The sequence below is a fragment of the Vidua chalybeata genome, chromosome 17 (genome assembly GCF_026979565.1).
Source record: "Vidua chalybeata isolate OUT-0048 chromosome 17, bVidCha1 merged haplotype, whole genome shotgun sequence".
Classification (NCBI taxonomy): Eukaryota; Metazoa; Chordata; class Aves; order Passeriformes; family Viduidae; genus Vidua; species Vidua chalybeata.
In genome coordinates, this window is record NC_071546.1 from 12,114,442 (window position 1) to 12,132,206 (window position 17,765).

Here is a 17,765-nt window from a genome sequence, read left to right on the forward strand (position 1 = left end):
GCTTCAGCTTTGTGGGAATAGGATTTCTGCTGGTTGGTCGCCTGTCCCCACCTCGGTGCATCTTCCCAACAGCACCTCTGGGGAATGCAGGCCCAGCTGGGGATGCCTCAGATACTCCCAAATCCTAAATCAGAGCTATCAACAGTTATGGGGAAATGTGCTTTCTTAGAAGATAACTGAAGCTGCCTTTATCTCCCAGTAACAGCATTCACCAAGTATTATAGCAGCTACTTCGCACCACTGTAGTTAAGCTTGTTTCAGCATTTTCATTATAAACCTTTGTTTTCACAGGTTTATTTCCCAGAAAAAAAAAAAATCTGTCTTGACTAAAGCTTGGCACAATGAGCCCTTAGGGAAGAGATGATGTTTTTTCCTTTTACCTGTCTTGCAGTGAACGGGGTCACTCCATTTTACAGTGTGTAGTTTGAAACTAAAGTGGGAATATGTTGGGAATAGTTCCTGAGCTCTAAGCAGCACCACTGGCACTACCATGGGAGCTAATGAGACTTTTCACTGAGCTCAGCCATGGCCAGACTGGCCCTTACAGGTTTATCCCCCACATCTCTTTTCTAATCTTTCCTATTTTTCTGTCTGAAATGCTGCACTGGAGACTGGCTGTGTGGGGCCCCCACAGCTGGGTGGGTGTTGTGGGGTGAGCCTGACTTTTGGGTGCTTTTTCAGCAGGATACCCAAATCCAGATGCTTTTGGAGCTGATCTGCAAAGCTCTGCCAGGTCCTGCTGGGGGCGGGGAGCTGGGGGTGCCACTGGACCCACCTGGGTGGGCTGAGTGCAGGTGGTACTTTAAAAACCCACTGTGGGTGGGTGGGTGCAGTAATGACTGGAGCATTTCTGACAAGGAGAGAGCAGGGCCTGTTTAGACCTAAGGGATGACTGAGAAGGGACCTCATCAATATGTGTAAATATCTAAGGGAAGGATGCCAAGAAGATGGACCAGGCTCTGCTCCGTGGTGCTGAGCAATAGGACAAGAGGCTACAAAACCGATGGCCAGGAATTTCCACCAGAACATGAGGAAGAACTTTTTTTCTGTGCAGGTGAACGAACACTGAACAGATTGCCCGGGGGTGCGGTGTGGAGTCTCCCTCGCTGGAGATATTCCAGAAGCCGTCTGGACACAATCCTGTGCCCTGTGCTCGGGGATGACCCTGCCTGAGCCGGGAGGTGGGACACCGGGTGGTCCCTTCCAGCCTGACCCGCTCTGCGGCTCCGGGGCTCCCGCGCCCCCCGGCAGCTGCCGCCGCCCCGCCTGGGCGCGTCCCGGCGGGGCCGCACCGGGCGCTGCCCCCGACCCGCTCCCGGCGGCAGCGCGGGGAAGGGAAGGGAAGGGAAGGGAAGGGAAGGGAAGGGAAGGGAAGGGAAGGGAAGGGAAGGGAAGGGAAGGGAAGGGAAGGGAAGGGAAGGGAAGGGAAGGGAAGGGAAGGGAAGGGAAGGGAAGGGAAGGGAAGGGAAGGGAAGGGAAGGGAAGGGCAGTCCCCGTCTGGCGCTGACGTCACGGTCCCGCCCGCGGCGGCGCGGCCGCGTCCCCGTGGCCGTGAATGAGCGCGGGGGGCGGGAGCGGAGCGGGAGCGGGCGGGCCGCGCTCCCACCGCGCTCCCACCGCGCCGCGCCCCACAAAAGTGCGGGGCTGCCGCGGCCGGGCCCAGCGCTGCCGCTTCCCGGGCCGGAGGGGCGCGGAGCAGCCGCGGGGCCGAGCGGAGCCGCTGCCGGGGGCGCCGCGCCGCGCCGGGTTTTTTATTTCCAATTTCTGATCGCAGCTGCATTTCCCTCCCTCCGCCCCCCCGCGCCGAGGAGGAGCCCCGGCTTTATGTGGTGCTGCCCGGGGAGCGCTCGGCGGCCGGGAAGTTCTTTGTGTCGCCGTCGCCCTCCTTTTTTTTTTTTTTTTTTTTTTTTTTTTCTTTTTTTTTTTTTTTTTTTTTTTGTGTGTGTGTTTAAATGTATAACTTCATGGGGCTGAACAGCACGGCCGTAGCTATTCAGCCCAATGTGTCCTGCACATGCAACTGCAAAAGGTCTTTGTTCCAGAGCATGGAGATCAGTAAGTACCAGTCCTGCTGCTCCCGGGGAGGGTGCGGGAGGTGCCCGGGGTGCGGGAGTGCCCGGCGGCCCCGCCGCGGGCGGGGAAGTTCCCGCGGGGGCTCCCGGCGGCGCCCGGGACCCCTGGCTGCGATGCGCTTTCCCGGAGCGGTTTTCCTCGCCCCTCCGTGCGAGCCCCGCTCTCTCATCTGTTGCCGCTGGGATGTCGGTGCGGGTGTGACACGGCGCGGGCCGGGCTGCCGGAGCTGCCCGGGATCAGCCGCCCCCGGCCGCTCCCCGCCGGCACCGCGGCTGAGATCCCCGCTCTTCCCCATCGCGGCTCCATCACCGCCCGCGTCTCGCCCTTTCCCCGCGGTGCCCCGGTGCCCCTGCCCCGCGCCTTCCCCTCCTGCGGGGGTGATGCTCGGGCGCTCCCGAGCCTCCCCCGGGGGTCTGCGCTACCCCCGTGTAAACCACCCTCGCCTCGGTACCGGGAGGGCACCGCGGTCCGGACGCTCGAGTAGGGTTTGTGTTTGGGAACCTGTTCCCCCCCGCCCCCATCTCCAGCCTCTCGGGGCTTTTTGTTCCGAAGGGCGATTTGGGTTTTTTCATTAATATTTTTCAACCCTCGCAGAGCAGCAGTGAGGGCAGTGTCTGACCTAAATATTCACCACTTCTCTGTGTGCTCTTTCCCTCTTGGAAATGAAGTGCACGGAGGTGAGAGAGAAGGAATATTACTGCTGAGGGCAGAGGAATGAGTTGGGCTCTTTGGCAGTTTTAAGCAAAGGGTATTTTCTGTAAAGGGAAGGTTTTCAAGGCGTCCCAGAGCGGGAGGGTTGTCAGGATTGTACCGTGCTTAGCACATTGTTCAGTGCTTTGAGATCCAAACCCTGCACAGACTAATGCAAAATGGCCCAAAAGGAAAACTTGGGAAAGAGTCTGGATTTTGCATATATGCCTGGCACTGCGACGGGGCAGGCTGGCGCTCGGTGCGTGCAGGGAGAGCCAGCTGAGCTGTGCCTGTTTCTGCTAGCACAGGATCTGCCCCGTTACCTCCAGCGGGGCTGCAGAACATCTGTCCCTTGGTATTTTGCATGGCTTTTGTCCAGTGTCGTCTGCCTTCTCCTTCTCCTGCTTCATCCTTGTTTAATTCAGGTCTCTGAATCCCAGAGAAGGTCTGCAGGCATTTGTATACTGGGTACGAAAATGTGTTCATTCTGAATTTTAGCATAACCATACCCTTTGTACTGTATGCACTTTTAATCTTGATTTAATCTCATTCGTGTTCAGACAAAACTAAGCTGGATTTGCCTGATTTTATTAACACTACCGGTACTGAATAGACCATTATTCTTCCCTGACTTTAACAGGCCGGGCTAGATGTGCATACCAATAGCAGTGTATAAATAATGAAGATATAGTTCTTTTTTGTGTCAGCCAGTTGCCGAACATAAACTGTGTGCCACAGAATCCCGAGGATGAGACGTTGTGTCTGATCAAGGCTCATGGTTGTGATAAAAGTTGTGAATTAAAACGTGTAATGTCTTTTGAAGAAAAAGCTTCTATTCCAGTCTAACTCTTGGCATGAGGTTTTGTTGGAACAACTCAGGCTTTTAATTTCACTCTTTGACTTTTCAGAAATAGCATAGTTTATAATTTTTCCCCCCGTTTTTGTCAGCATGTGAAAAGCTTGGTAAGAGGCAGGTGCTGCTTATGGATGGGGGGGTGAGAGGCAGGGAACAGTGAATGACACCGGAGGAGACCTTGCCTGGGTTGGGATGGGTGTTGTGGGAGCCTCGTGCCTGATGCTGCCGAGGTCCTTCCCTGACTTGTCCCCTGCCCTCTGTCAGCTCTGGGGTCCTGACACTCAGGTGCTGAGTTCGCATGAGCTCCTGGGAGCCTTAGAGCGAGCCCTTACTGCTGCCCTTCCTTATTTCATGTTGGGGTAGGCTTCTTATCACCAATGTTATTATTTATTTCCTGCTGATGGCGGGCAGCACTGGCTCACCTCTGCACTACAGGAGAGCTCTGGTGGCACTACAGGGGCTGTTACCTGATCGCTTCCTGCACCTGGCTCCAGTGGAGAGGGCAGAGCTGAGCCTCCCTGAGATAAATTCATTCTGCAGCGTTTTTCCTCCTCCGGTCGCTTGATTTTGTGTAGCTTTCTGATACGACTTTGAGGGAACCTCAGAGCAGCTACCACCAGATGCTCCTTAAATTTTTCAGCCAAAATTTTCAGTTGCCAGGCAGGAACGCTTCAGGAAAGCGGCACGGGGATGGAACACGCCAACTCCTCCGATTTACAACCCTCTAAATAGGTTAACTGTCCAACCGATGCCCAAACCCCTTTTCCTCGCAGGCTTCGTTCCGTATGGCGGCCGCGGCGCTGCGGCGGAGGAAGCAGCTGGTTTCTGTGTGTGGCGCTCCCAGATTAGGATTATAAAAGGGTTTTTTTGGGGGCGGGGGCGCGAGTCTCGCCCGCCGCCGGGCTGCAGTGCCAATATGCCGGGCGGCGCTGAGCAGCCAGACGTCTGCAGCAGTGGGCTCTAATCGCCTCGGCTGGGTGAAGGAGGTCAGGGGTGACCGGCGTGGCGGAAGAGGCTGTAAATAACTAATTGTTTGGCGCGGGGAGCGGAGCGAGGCGCCGTGCCTGCCTCCCCGCCCGGCACCGGCACCGGCACCGGCACCTGCCCGCCCCGGCCATCCCGCGGGCACCTGGGCATCCCTGCGGGAGCTGTCAGGGCAGCTCTCGGCAGAGGCTTTGCAGTCAGTTTGATCGTGTAGGAGTGTTATCCGAGGCGTTTGGGATTTTTGGGAGGCGTCGTTGCATCTCCCTGGGTCGAGGCCGAGCCCCCCCAGCTGCAGCGCCGTGTCCGGCTGGGCTGAGAGCAGGTTCCTGTCCATCCCAAGACTTCTAGGTTTTCACATTCTTTGGTTTAATAACAAACCAAATGCATACGGCTCAACCAGGGATCACACCTTCTTTCCACTTTCACACTGCTTTTCTGACAAATGCATTTCTTTCCTGACGCTCTGTCATCGGCACTTATGGCTTATTCCAGGGCAGAGTGGATGTGAACCACGTGCTTCTTTATTCCCCACCAAAGTTTTCCTCATGGAGGGAAGCCAGAGCTGCTCCCAGTGTTTCAGCAAGCCCAAAAGTGCTTGCCCAGAGGATGTTCAGTTTGTGGCATCTTAGTGTGACCTCAGCCAAAGCAGGGAGTTCATTGTGTCTGGCTCTGGTTGTGTCTGTGACGAGCTCTGCTTTTTGCTGAGATCAGCATCCCAAGGTGTGATCCTGGAGGAGCAGAGCATGGGTGGCTTTACTTATGGTGGCCCAAGAGCTGTCTGTGTGTGCCCTTGGCCATCCCAGGGGACCCAGACACTCTGCAGTGCCAGCTCTGTGGGCCCCACCTTTCATACCCAAGGAAAGGCCTGATTCCCTGAGCCTGGAAAGCACAGGGGGCTTTTTTAAAATTATAGTTTGTTTGTGCCCTCAGGTAGTGATTTTGATCTTAGTGTCTTATAATGGATGTCGAATGGGAGAATGAAAAGACACAGAGGTGGAAATGCAGGGAAAATAGTCAAACTTTGTTTTTTTCCTGTGGGTGAACACCTGGATTGTGCTGTGCTGCCCAGCAGGACCAGCACATGGCACCAGAGATGATCCTGTATAATCAGAGATGATCATTTATAATGCCAAGTGGAGGCAAGACGTGGTTCATTCTTCCTTTTCAGTCAGTGTCAGGGTGTTTGCTGCAGTAAGTCCTGTTACCTTCTGGCATGGAGGCATCCTCCACCCCCTGAATGTTTGCCTCTGTAGTGAGTTTTCAGATCCTGGTTGTGAGAACACCAGAACTGAAGGATGTGTGGGGAGCAGCAACCATATTCTTTTCCTTAAAGCCAGGAATTCCCAAGGTAGGGTCTGGGATTACCTCTAAATTTTTGGGATATTGAATTAGTTGCTACCACTGCTTCCTTTGCGGATGGAGACCACCCACAAACAGATGTTCTTACTTTTATTTGCTGTTGCTCATCAAAAAAAACAAATAATTTTATATTTCCCAGGCTGAAGTTGGTGGTTTGATTAATCCAGTTTTAGAATGAATTTGTAAACATAAATTATAAATGGAGAGACATGAGGAGACCTTTCTAAGGGAAGTACCAAACTACATGGTGTCACTAATAAAGGGTAATTACAATCCTGCTCCTTTCCTGAGTAACTCAGTGTACAGTCATGTCTGTCGATGTTTCATTCAGGTAGCAGCAGCTGTCAGAATTTGCTAAGCCTAATTAGTGAAAAAAAAGGTAATTTATTTGCAGCGGCGTCTCATGTGAAAACTGCCAACCAGTTTGCTTCCTGGAGGGAGATCCCATACTGGTGTGTGGTTTGTCTTATCAGATCCCTCCTGTTCTCTGACACACGGTGTGTCTGCTCCTGGCAGGTTGCATCAAAGTGACAGAGCCAGGCTGGAGAGCTGGGGAGAAGAGAGGTACAAGGGCCACTTCGCTGCAGTTGAGTGGAATCTTGGTTCACGCCATGAGCACACTCCCAGACGTCCATGAAGCTCAGGAATCACTGCTGTCGACAGGGATGTTTTAATGCAGTGTTCTTCCTGTCTGTGTGGCTGAATTGCTGGGTGATTATTTTATAACTGTTTTGGGTGGCAGGAGGTAGGTCACTCGGGCAGGTCCCAGGTGAGGAAATGCATCCCAGACCCGCTCCCTCTGCGAGCGGCACGGCCGAGTCCGGCACGGGGAGGAACAGGGAGGAATTCTGTGGCAGCGGGATCTGACCCCTCACTTCCATCGTCCACAACTGATCAGTGGCTGCTGCGCTGCTGCTTCCTTGCTGCAGGGAATGCAGTGGTGGTCTGGGAGCTCCTCCAGGAGCGATGGGTGCGTGTGGAGTGTAGGGGAGCCGGGCAAGGGCGATCCTGGCACGGAGCATGGGAGCAGCTCCCTGAGTGCCAGCGCCTGGAACCTGGACACAGTGCTGAGAGCTGGAGAAACCCTGCACACACACCCCTCTGGGAGCTGGAGAGACCCTGCACACGTGCACCACCAAGGGCTGACAAGTTTCCAGTACTTGAGGAGGTCTCAGGGTACTCTATGTGTGTGCACGCAGGCATAAACGCGTCTGTGAAACTTAATTTAGTAATACAGGAAAGTGGCTCCAAATGAACTGGTTAATGAAGAAGTTGGTAAGCAGAGAAAGGACTTGTGGGATTTGGGCTTTTTTAGATTGTTGTTTTGTTTTTTAGAGCAGATAAATTTCAGCTGTAAGAATTTATCGTTCAAATCAGAGGATTTGGGGAGCTATTGAGAGTAAAGAGAGCTTTGATGATTTGGCAAGGAATACAGCTTCTAAGGCAGCACTTTGATCTGCATTTTAAATGCTTCTTTGTAATGACAGTTTCACAATTTCTTTTCTCATTTTGAGTCAGTTTTGCAGAGGTATGTTTTGAGAGAAAATAGTAACAGCACACATTATTCTTGTTGGCTTTGGAGCCAGCTAGAACTTGTAGTTCATCCCAGATCTTTTGGCTACCGTGGTAAATTTATGATTGCACCAAAAAGGAAATTAGTAAAGATGTTAAATATTATCAAAGCTTTGCAAATCTTTTGAAATCTCTCCGGTGTGAAAACTAAACTTGCATTAGCATTTCTGCTGCGGTGTGTTGAACAGTGTTTATCCCAGCATCCACCCAATACTGCAGGATCCTGATTTAGCTTTTTTTTTTTTTTTCCTTCCGAAGGACACACTACTGTTTAGCACATGCATCCTTTTAGTTTTGCATTGCACCAGAAAGCTTGGCTCTAATGACTTGAGCTTTCTAAAGACAACTCTACTGGGAACCTTTTTCCTTCCCTTCTACGCACAGCACCTCCTCAGATAAACTGTTGTTGGAGGGAGAAGGTTGTTGGTGCCTACATGTTCTTACACAAGAGATCTTGTTGCATTAATTTATGTGTTATGGAGAGGAGTAGGAATTGGGAATGTTTATTAAGGTTTTAATTTAAATTTTCCATAGCATCTTGAATCCAGTTTGGAGAGAGGTTTATACCTCTCATTGGAAATCAGCAGCCTCAAGCATGAGAACAAATAAACAGGTTTTCCCAAATTGGTGTAGAGCTGTGTGGCAGCTCTCCTGGTGCTGGTTTTGGCCTCTCCTGGCTCTGATGAGCTGCACCAGGCTGGCAGTTCTCTGCTTGTGGAGCAGGTGTGTAAAACAGGGCACACATTTCATTTGCAAGGTAAATTCGCCCAGGAAGTTGGGTCTTCAGTACATGCAAAGGGTACTGGTAGGCCTTAGATAAATAGAGCTGTGTGTACATTTGACTTGCATCCCTCCCAGACTGTCAGTGACTGTGCTCAGTGAGGCATTATCCCTGTTTTTGGATCTCTCTGGTACAGGGTGCTGATTTGAAGCATGTAGCCCTGAGACATGTCAGTCACCATCCCACTCAGGGATGGTACAACCAGGGCACTGTCTGTGTTCAGGCTTGGGTTGGCATCCACTCCACCTTCATTTTTAGGTTTTTTTTTTTTAGCTAAATGCTGCTTTTTCAAGGTGTACAGCGAGGCAGCACTGCTAGAGGCTGTAATCCATCAGTGTCCCCTTTTTCTCCAGGTAGTCAGACTTGCTATTTCTCACTGGTGCAGGAGTAGGCTAATGCTCCACTTAGAAGGGGGTGTGTTTTTCGCTGTGTGTGGTGTGTGTTAGCTTGTCCCAGACTGTGGTGTTACGTAAAGACACCTTGCACATCTTTGGAAACTTGCCTCACAAGTTGTCAGTGTTGGTGGATGTCCACAGTGCTTTCAAGTGGTTCACACATTTGGGCTTGGTGTATTCAGTCTCGCACATCTCTTTAATAAAATGCCTCAGACTGGGTAATTTTTCACTTGCAGTATACATTCAAAAGCGTGCAGTTAGAAAGGCAAGTGCTTTTGCACATGGCAGTTCTCTGAACCATTCCTGAGACCCTGCTGAGGCCTGCAGAGCTGAGGGATTGTGATGTTTTGTGCCTGTGATGGTTTGTGCTCTTCAGCAGGTGCAACAGGATTTCCCACATTTGCAAACCTGGCCCAAGCAACCCAGCAAAGCAGAATTTAGCCTTGGCAAATGAAAACTGATTAACCCCCAGGCTTGGAGCGTACCAAGGATGAAAAAAGTTACTGGCACAAAAATCAAGGCTACTTTTCAAAGAATATGTGCAAGACATGGCTTGGGGATTTTTTTCCATCTCTTCATTCTGTCCGATATGTAAAGTAGCTGGTTTGTTACACTAACCCCCTACAAATGATTGTCAGTAATAATTCTGTAAAACTGTGAATCAACTCTGCATGACTTTGTGCAAATAGACTGAGTAATTTCTTTGTTCTTTTCTTCTTACTTTGTAATTGGAGTCTGTAAAAGCCCAAAGGTTTGGTCTTGTGGAAAGCATGATTCATTTATTGGTGTCTGTGCCGACTAGTTATCTTTCAGTAATTCCAGAGTGCTGCTACAAGCCAAGAGTGATTCATACATGGCTAAGTGCACAAACAAATGGGGTCATGGCCATCTGCAGAAACTTTTCTAATCTATTTATGGTATCGGAGAAAGAAGTGGGTGTATTAAGGATGATGGAATAGGTGTCAATTACATTAGTGACTATAACTGGTTAAGTAACGCTCACCATTACTCAAAACCACATCTGCTCCTTGCTGAAGATCACAACAGCAGGCCCTGTTTAAATGTTAACACAGGTCTGATAGAAGAGATGGATTGAGTGTCTAGCCTGCCTCCTGAGGAGCTCGCCATCCTCACAGCTCTTCTGCCTTCATTGAGATTCAGACAGGGATCAGGAACTTGCACTGGGAGTATTTGTAGTGGCAAAGTCCGTCTCTGCTGTTGCAGACCGTGGTCATTGTAAGCTTTACACACAGAATTTGGCCTTATACTTAACTTGTGTTGATGGTCAGGGTAGGGTTTATCATTGTAACACCAGGCAAAACGGCTGTGCAACATCTCACAGTGCTGGTCAGGTGGTCAGTTTTCCTTCCAGATGCATCTTCAGTGGTTTGAAATCTTGAGGGAAGATGACCAGCATCTTACAAGGCGGCCTTTCTGTACTTCTGTCCCTTTTCACTAATTGTGAGAATTAATTCTCCCTTCGTAACTCTGATAACAAAACATCCCTGGCTTCAGCTGTGTCAGAATTTCTCTCGTCAGGTTTTAGGCTTTTGCTTTTAGGCTCCTGCCCTGCTCAGGGGTGGAGGAGCTGGGCCCAGGGCTGGAGTTGGATGTGAGGAAGAGAGTTTGATATCAGCAGTAGGAAACAGGAGGGCAAGGAGCACTGCAGAAGGCCATGGTTGAGGGTCTCTGGTGGGCTCCCTCTGGACTCCTGACAGCCAGAGCCTGCCTGCTCGTCAGCCTTGCACACTGCAGCTGCCTTTGCACCTGAGATAGGTGCATCCAGCAAGATCCTGCCCTTGCAGAGCATGGAGTGGTCTCACAGTGTGTTAGGACTGTCCCATGTCGGCAGGATGGATGAGTGTTACTCATGATGAGGTTTGGAAGTGGCCATGTCCTCCTCTCCCTGAGCTCTGGGAGACCTGGACAGTCACTGCTCAGTTTGATTTCAGAGGACTTGGCTAGAACACAGAGCTCATGGACTCCAATTTCTGTAAACTGAATTTAAGCATCACCACTGGCCAAAAATATGGGAGAATTTGGCAATACATTGTTGTTGTCCTTTCACTGATGTTTTGAGCACTGGGCTCTGCTGCACCCTCCCTGCACGTGCTCCCGTGAAGGGAGACAAGGCCTGGCTGACACCCTGAGTTCTCTGTGGAGGGGGAAGTGACCCAGACTTTTGCCCAAAGGACTGATGAGCCTCTCCTGATGTCTGAGCAGCTTTCTTCCCCTGCCCTTGCTTTACTTAAGTCAACAGATTGTGTAAGCCACATGCGAGATTTACCTGCAGGGCAAGTGGGAGAGAAGCAGTGCCATTTGGATGAATTCCCAAGAGACATCTAACCGCTGAGCGTTCAGACTCACATTTCTGAGCCGAGTCCTACAACAGTCCTGAGTCTGCTCGTCGCCCCTTCCACTCTTCCATCTGTGGCTTTGCCTGCCGAGGACGAGTCCCAGGGAATTTGCCGGCTGTGGCCGCTGGCTGGCAGCTCCCCTGCGGGCTGGGCTCTGTGCTGAGCAAGCTTGGAAATTCTCCCCCTTAGTGGTTTCTGTTTAATGTTATGATTAACGTCGTTATTCCTTAGAAAAACTAAAGATCCCCCCAAAGCAGAGCGCCTCCCACACCCTCCCATGCCGTTTCCCACGGTGCTGAGGGTACATGGGGCTCACCCTTGGAGCCCTGCACTCTCTGCACGGGGTGAAACCCACAGCTCAGCAGCTGAAATGACCCATGGTTGGGCTTGTCCTTGGTGCCTGTTCCTGGCCTGAAACCAGGCTGGATTTCCTTGTGCTCTTCACAGGTATTTGTGCAATGAGATCTCCACAGTCAGTGGCTGTCGGTGTTCCCTTGGCTGCAAGGGCTCACTGAGGGCAGATGTCTTTCCTGGAGGGGCAAGTCCTGCTCTTTCTGTGTTGTTTTCATTATTTCCACCACTATTCCATTTTACCAAGGGTGGTCTCCTTGGCTTCAATACCTCCAAGTAGCATATACAGATTAGGCTGTTCGTCACTGAGCTCTGAAAGTACCTTGCCCTGCTAGGTGCTCTCTTTAGGACACTGAAGAAACAACATGATTGATGGGCACTTGCTTCACACAATTCAGGGAAAATTTATCTTAAATTGCAATTATTTCCCACGTAATAAGCAGGAATCTCATTTTTGTTGTTACACTTGCATTACTGTAATGGGACTTCGCTTGAATGGGAAGATGTGTTTTCAAATTCAGTGTTTCCAACTGCTCAGACACACTCAAGGTGTGTAACATTTAATGATACTGATCACTGGTGTGTAATGCAATCAGGGTTTATGTTTCTCTAGTGTGACTTATTCATAGCAGTATATACACACTGCACCTTCCTCAGCTTTTTCTGGGAATGCAGGTGCTGGCTGTCCTGTCAGCTGATGAGCCAGAGGTGGGCTCAAGAAACAAGGAGAGGGGGCAGAGGTCTCTGGTGGGGGTCCTGTGCGAGGTGCAGAACAAACTGCGGGGTTACAAACACGTTCTGTCCTGCTGATAGCTTTTAATCCTCTTCGTTCTCATGGGTTTTCTTGATAAATACACTTTTCAACCTCCACTGAGTTGCCATCCAGGCCTGAATTGTAAGGAACAATAAACATAATGGACAGACTCAATCTAATAGATTTCGCTATGAGCTTTTTATTAGTGCGGCTTTAAAAAAAAAAAAATGAATGAAAAAGAGATGACTGCATTTATTTACTTGAAGTGTAGAAAGCAGCTCTTTGAAATCCAAGGGAAGCGTGCCCGAGTGGGCTCAGTTCAGCTGGTGGCTCTGGAATGAGGGAAGGATTCATCCTGCTGTGCAGCCTGCAGAGCGCTGGCCGGTCTGGAATGGGTTAACAGTGCGTGCAGATGTTCAGGAATTCCTCTTTTGACTTGACCGTGGGGTTTTGCTGCTCTTCAGAGCACAAGTGCACTCCAGTCGCAGCAGGTTCATGGGTTTGGAGATGCCTTTCATCTCTCCTGCTCTTGCTGCATGCCCGGGAAGGGATCACGCTGTATCTTGTTGCCATGTGTCTCCCTCGGTTGTGTTTCTAGAGATTTGCAGACCCACATAAAGCATCCATTAAATTAAGCAAAATGGCCTTTAGAAAGCTACGTTTCAAGTGGAAGAAATGCTTTATGTAACGTAGGGGTATGTGAGGGGACCTAAATACAAGCTTAAATTGGCTGTTACGAAAATAGGTATAATTGGGTTTTTGCACAGTGATTTTACAGCTTCTGAGTTTAATGTCCTGATGAAATCCTGCATCCAGTCCACGCGCAGCCGAGGAGATGGGGGTTGAGCAGCCTGAGTAATGGGGCTTGTTCTAGGAACAGCCTTGCCCTCGATTGCAAAACTGGACATACCTGTAGTTTGCTGCGGCTCTGCTGTGTCTGAGAGGTGTCTGGAGTGAGGTGGTTCCCTCTCACCTGTGTTTGCTCTTCTGTTCCTCCTCTCAGCCACCCCGTGTCGGGGGAAGGGGCATCTCCGACCCTGGTTGTAACTGCTTGCAGGTGAAAAATGCAGCTGTGCCCTCCTAACTGGGCACATGCCAAGAGCTGCAGCTTTGTTTTCCAGCCAGATCAATGCAGTTCGTTGAAGTCGTTGGGTAATTTAGTAGCTGGAGGCACTTCTGTGGGCTTGGCGTGAGAGCGACTGCTTCACTTCCCCCCTCGGGAAGGCTGGGAAGGGTTTCCCTCTGAACCCAGGCTTCCCCAGCTGCATCCGGGCACAGGTGATGCTGTGGGGTCGTGGTCCAGCCGTTCTGGGATCAGGAGCCTGAGGAAGTGGAGGATATCACATTCTGGCCTTTGCATCCTCATATTAATCCCAATGGTTTTTCCTGTTTTAATATTTAAAGCCTTTCCGTTCTTCTGTCTGGGGAGACAGAGTATTGGCTCTCCTGGGTAAAGATTGACACATCCTCTTTTGGAAAGCTCGTCCCAAAGCAGGTTTTCTTCAAAGAAATCAAGGTGCCTTCAAATCCTGTTGGCAGGAATTGGAAGAATGTTTTTTTTTTTGTTCGGTCTATCTTCAACCAGTTAGGCCTGAGAGCTGGTTTCCTTTCTAAGGAAGCTTACTAAGGTCTTGCAAGGATGAAAAAAATACGTTGCTTTCCTTGGAATCTCTTAGCCAAGGCATGGAGGAAAGCCTGGTACTGTGAGACAGGGTGGAAAAAGCTGAGATAGTATTTGCTGCTTCTTTGAAACGATCCCTTTTTAATTGTCTAAACAGCATTTCAAAGAAAATCTCTGCTCTTCTCTATGTTCTTCCAGCATTATAATTCTATATAATCACTTTTCTTTCTCTAAAAGAATAGAGCATGATTTTTTTTTTTTTTTTCAGAAGGGAGAAGGGATAAATTCCAGATGTTGCTGGGATACACTTTTTGCCTCTGTTTAATGTCTAGTGGCTTTCAGTAAATATGCAGCAAGAGGTGGGGTTGGTGTTTTTATTCCAGGACAAATAATCTACAATCCCATCTGCTAATGGGGGGAAGAGCGTCTCTTGGGTGTGACCTGGTGAGGTTAGGGCTGATTCTGCCAGAGACTGAGGCTGGCCCAGGTGCTCCTTTGGGGTCTTTGCCCTTGGTCACTCATGGTCTTCATGCTGCCCTTCCCACACCACTGCTGAGCTCCTGCTCTGTGGGCACGGGGGGGTCCCTGGCATGGGAATGGGCACGGGGGGGTCCCTGGCATGGGAATGGGCACTTCTGCTCTAAACTGGCACAGGGCATCTTTGGGAGCAGCTCTGCTCTGCAGGCAGCCCTGGCTGGGTGAGGGCTGTCACGTCCTTTGTGCTGTCCCACATGGGATGCTTGGTTTAGCAGGACTTTCCTGGCAAGCCAGGCTTTTTTGGTGCTGGTGTTTCAGCCCAGCAAAGAACATCCGTGTGCCCCTCACCAGTGTGGGGCTGGATCCAGAAGCTGGGCTCTGCAGATGGGCAGCTCTTTTCCCTCCTTTCTTGCCTTTTCAGTGCATGCCATGCTCGTCCCTGCTCTGCACCCTTGCAGGCTGAAGCAGCAGTGATTTTCCAGCATGTGTTGCACAGAGGCGTTGTGGGACCAACACGGCAGCTCCATTCCCTGTTTCATGTTTTCACCTGTTTAGGCAAAGCACATCCCTGCTTTGTTGGCAGCCTGTTGGGTTGCACAAACAGTGTAAGACAAAACCACGAGCAGGTGTTGGTCCAGCCAGGGTAATTACTGGTTCTGTGCTGCTGCTGGTAGGCAGAGAGCCTGAGCCACCCTTCCCATGGAGCTGTCTGGCAGCGCTGCGGCTGCAGAAGGGCTCCAGGCACGGCTCAGCCACTCCCTGGATCTCTTCCCGGCTGCCGATTGCATAAAAAAAGTTTATGCATATAAGGAGGGAGGGAGGAGAGCTGAGGGTGTCTCTGGTCAGGTTTAAAGCACCGACTTTATGTGCCAATTCTCATTTGCATTTAAAAAGTTGGCAAATGCATGGCTGAACCTAAAGGGCAGATGTGAGGATGGGAGAGGCAGGCTGCCAAGAGAGAGGGGAGAAACAACATCCCAAAATTTTGCATGACTTCAGAGGGTTCAGGCTGGCTTCTCCCACACATCCTAGACCATGGCCAAACATCTTGGATGAGACATGATGGGGAACACATGCCCACATGTGCACAGGGCATCACGCTGCATCACCTGGTCTGTGGAACAGGGAGGGGAGAGACATTGCTTTCTACCCTTTTGGAAATTTAGCCAGAGAAAAGCTGATCCTGATCCAGCCAGCTGCATGCACAGAGTCTCTTTTTCTCAACCTTTAAATTTCCTTTGGACTCCCACCCTTTTGGGTCTCCAAAGCCATTTTGGCATCCACTTTTTCTCAGACTCTACATTTTACTTTTGGGACTCCCACCCATTTTGGCCTCCAGACTTCTTTTGGCCTTTCACTCCTTTCCAGCCTCCCACCCCTTTTCAGGCTTTGTGCAGTGAGCTGGCTGAGCAGGAGGAGGAGGAGGTCCGAGCTTGTTGCCACACGTTGGTGTTTGGCTCGGCAGAATTCCTTTCTTTCCTTTCCTGTCACGCTCGGTGTCGGTGCCCGTTCCAGTGTGGTGGTGATGGTGCTGCCCATGGGCCTGGAGGCTCGAGGCTGCCCATGTGCATTCATGTTTGCAGGCCCACTTTTGAACACCTGCATGTGAAGCATCTAAATCAGCCTGACCTCCCATCAGTGAGCCCAGCCTGCGACCCCTCGTTATTTAGCTGCTGCAGTAATTTACAGCGACTCTCTGATCCTTAATCTTTTCCTGGGATTAAAAAGTTGGTTTTCTCTGTCCTCCCAGGTGCATGGAAAGTAACTTTTTAGAGCTTTATTTGAGAGCAGTGATGTGCTGATGTATCCCCTTGAGCCTGCCAGCCTGCTGTGTTGCTGCAGAGGCAGGCGCAGTGTGGGGAGCGGGCCGTGTGTCCGTGGCCCCAGTGCTGTGTCTGGCAGCGACTGCCTCCCTTGCTCTTGGGTTAAAGGCCACTTTTATAGGCCAGTAGGACTCCTTCTGCTCAGACTGTACTAATTAGTACCAATTAACCATTATCAGTGACAGACAGTTCTTACAGGCTTCATCAAAGGGTCCTGTGTACACGTGTTTCTCTGGCGAACCTCCTGCGGGATGCAGAGCTCCCACCCAGCCCAGAGTGTGTCAGCTTGCCAGGCACTGGGGAGGATCCATGTCCCGTAATCCCTTCAGTGTTGCAGGCAGCCACACACTGATGGGCGAGAGAGAAGTCATGAGTTGTCTTCTGTTGCAAACTTTTTGCTGCTTTGTTCTCCTCGCTTGAAAATACATCTGCTGGGCATTGCTCCTGGGGTGTTGTGCAAGATTTTGCTGTGGCTCTTCCTCTTCAGCGCTCCACAGCCCCCGCTGCGGTCATGGGGTGTCAGGAGACCCTAAGCTTTCAGCAGGCTCAGAGGCATGTGGGGCTCAGCTCTGTGTTTGCAGAGGATACAGAATGTGATAAGCAGTCTGCCAGTGCCTTGAAGTGCAGAGTGCTGCCCTGGACAGGCAGTCTGGCACTGTTGGATGTGGCGGGGAGGTCTCTGGGGTGGGCTGAGTGATCCCAGAAACTTTACAAACCTCTGTGAAGCTTTGGCATTGCCATCAGGTGAGATCAGGAGAGCGTCCTGGGGAAGCAGGGGAGAGAGGAACGGGACCTTGTGTGGCAATGTCTGGTGTGGGAAAAGCACCTGGGGTCATTAGCCAGGAGTAGTGGCACCTCTGGTACTGCTGGCCCTGTGGAGATGGTGGGAGCAGGTGTCTGCTGGCCAGGGGAGCTCTGCCAGGACGAGTCCCCAGGAGGGGAGCTGGGGTGTGTGTGCAGCCGCTCAGAGGTGGCTCCCATCACTGACGGATCCTTTCTGTTTTTCTTTCAAATGTCTCCAGGCACTGAATGTTTAGGTCGCACCTTTCCAGGTAAACTGGGTAAGTGAAGTATTTCAAGAGTTGCCAAGATCTAATTACGAAGGCTGATTGCATGATTGCAGCTGCTGTACCGTAAACACCCCGGTTACTGCTCCACGGAACGGGTGGGACATTGCCTGGCCCCGAGAGCAGCAGGTACCTGCTCCTCTGGTGCAGAGGGGGATGCAGTGGTGTCTTCAGAGGCTGACTGTGCAAACCTGCTGTTCTTTGTCTATCCGTATCTGGCTGCACTTTGGTAATCCTGGATGGGATTTTTTTTTTTCTTCTGCTGTTCAATGTAGAAACAAGTTCAGAAGCTGAGTGTCATTTTAAGCACCAGTACTCTTTCATTTGCTGCTACTCTGGCAAACTGATGAGCAGTGTTACATTGAGGAAAGAGACTTTCTCTCTATTTTATGACAGTAGTTGACATCCCGCACCTTTTTAAGTCATGAGATGTGGGACTTCTGCTGAGTGTGGCCAGAGATGCTCGTGTTCAGCACAGACAAAGCAGGGCATTGGAAGCCCTGTTAAACCAGGCTCCTGGATTTGAGCTGAACCTGTTTGCAAAAGAGCCTTTTAAAAGACACTGCTGTAATGTTTATGAGTCTGTCTCTCAGTTTGGAATCGCG

General features: G+C 50.8%; 1 protein-coding gene across 4 annotated transcripts in view; it reads left to right on the forward strand.

Moving 5' to 3' along the window:
* The window catches only part of PMEPA1 (prostate transmembrane protein, androgen induced 1), a 273,819-nt gene that overhangs the window by 227,951 nt on the left and 28,103 nt on the right, over positions 1-17,765 (forward strand). Inside the window, exons 1-2 of one of the 4 annotated variants that reach the window (XM_053958668.1) lie at positions 1,645-2,055; positions 17,116-17,154. The exons of 1 other annotated variant lie outside the window; for it this stretch is intronic. In XM_053958668.1, coding sequence (XP_053814643.1) covers positions 1,953-2,055; positions 17,116-17,154 — 142 coding nt within the window. In that variant the 5' untranslated portion in view covers positions 1,645-1,952. Of the gene's footprint in view, positions 1-1,644; positions 2,056-17,115; positions 17,155-17,765 lie in introns of those variants that run through there. 2 more of the 4 variants (XM_053958669.1, XM_053958671.1) reach the window with 2 other exon arrangements.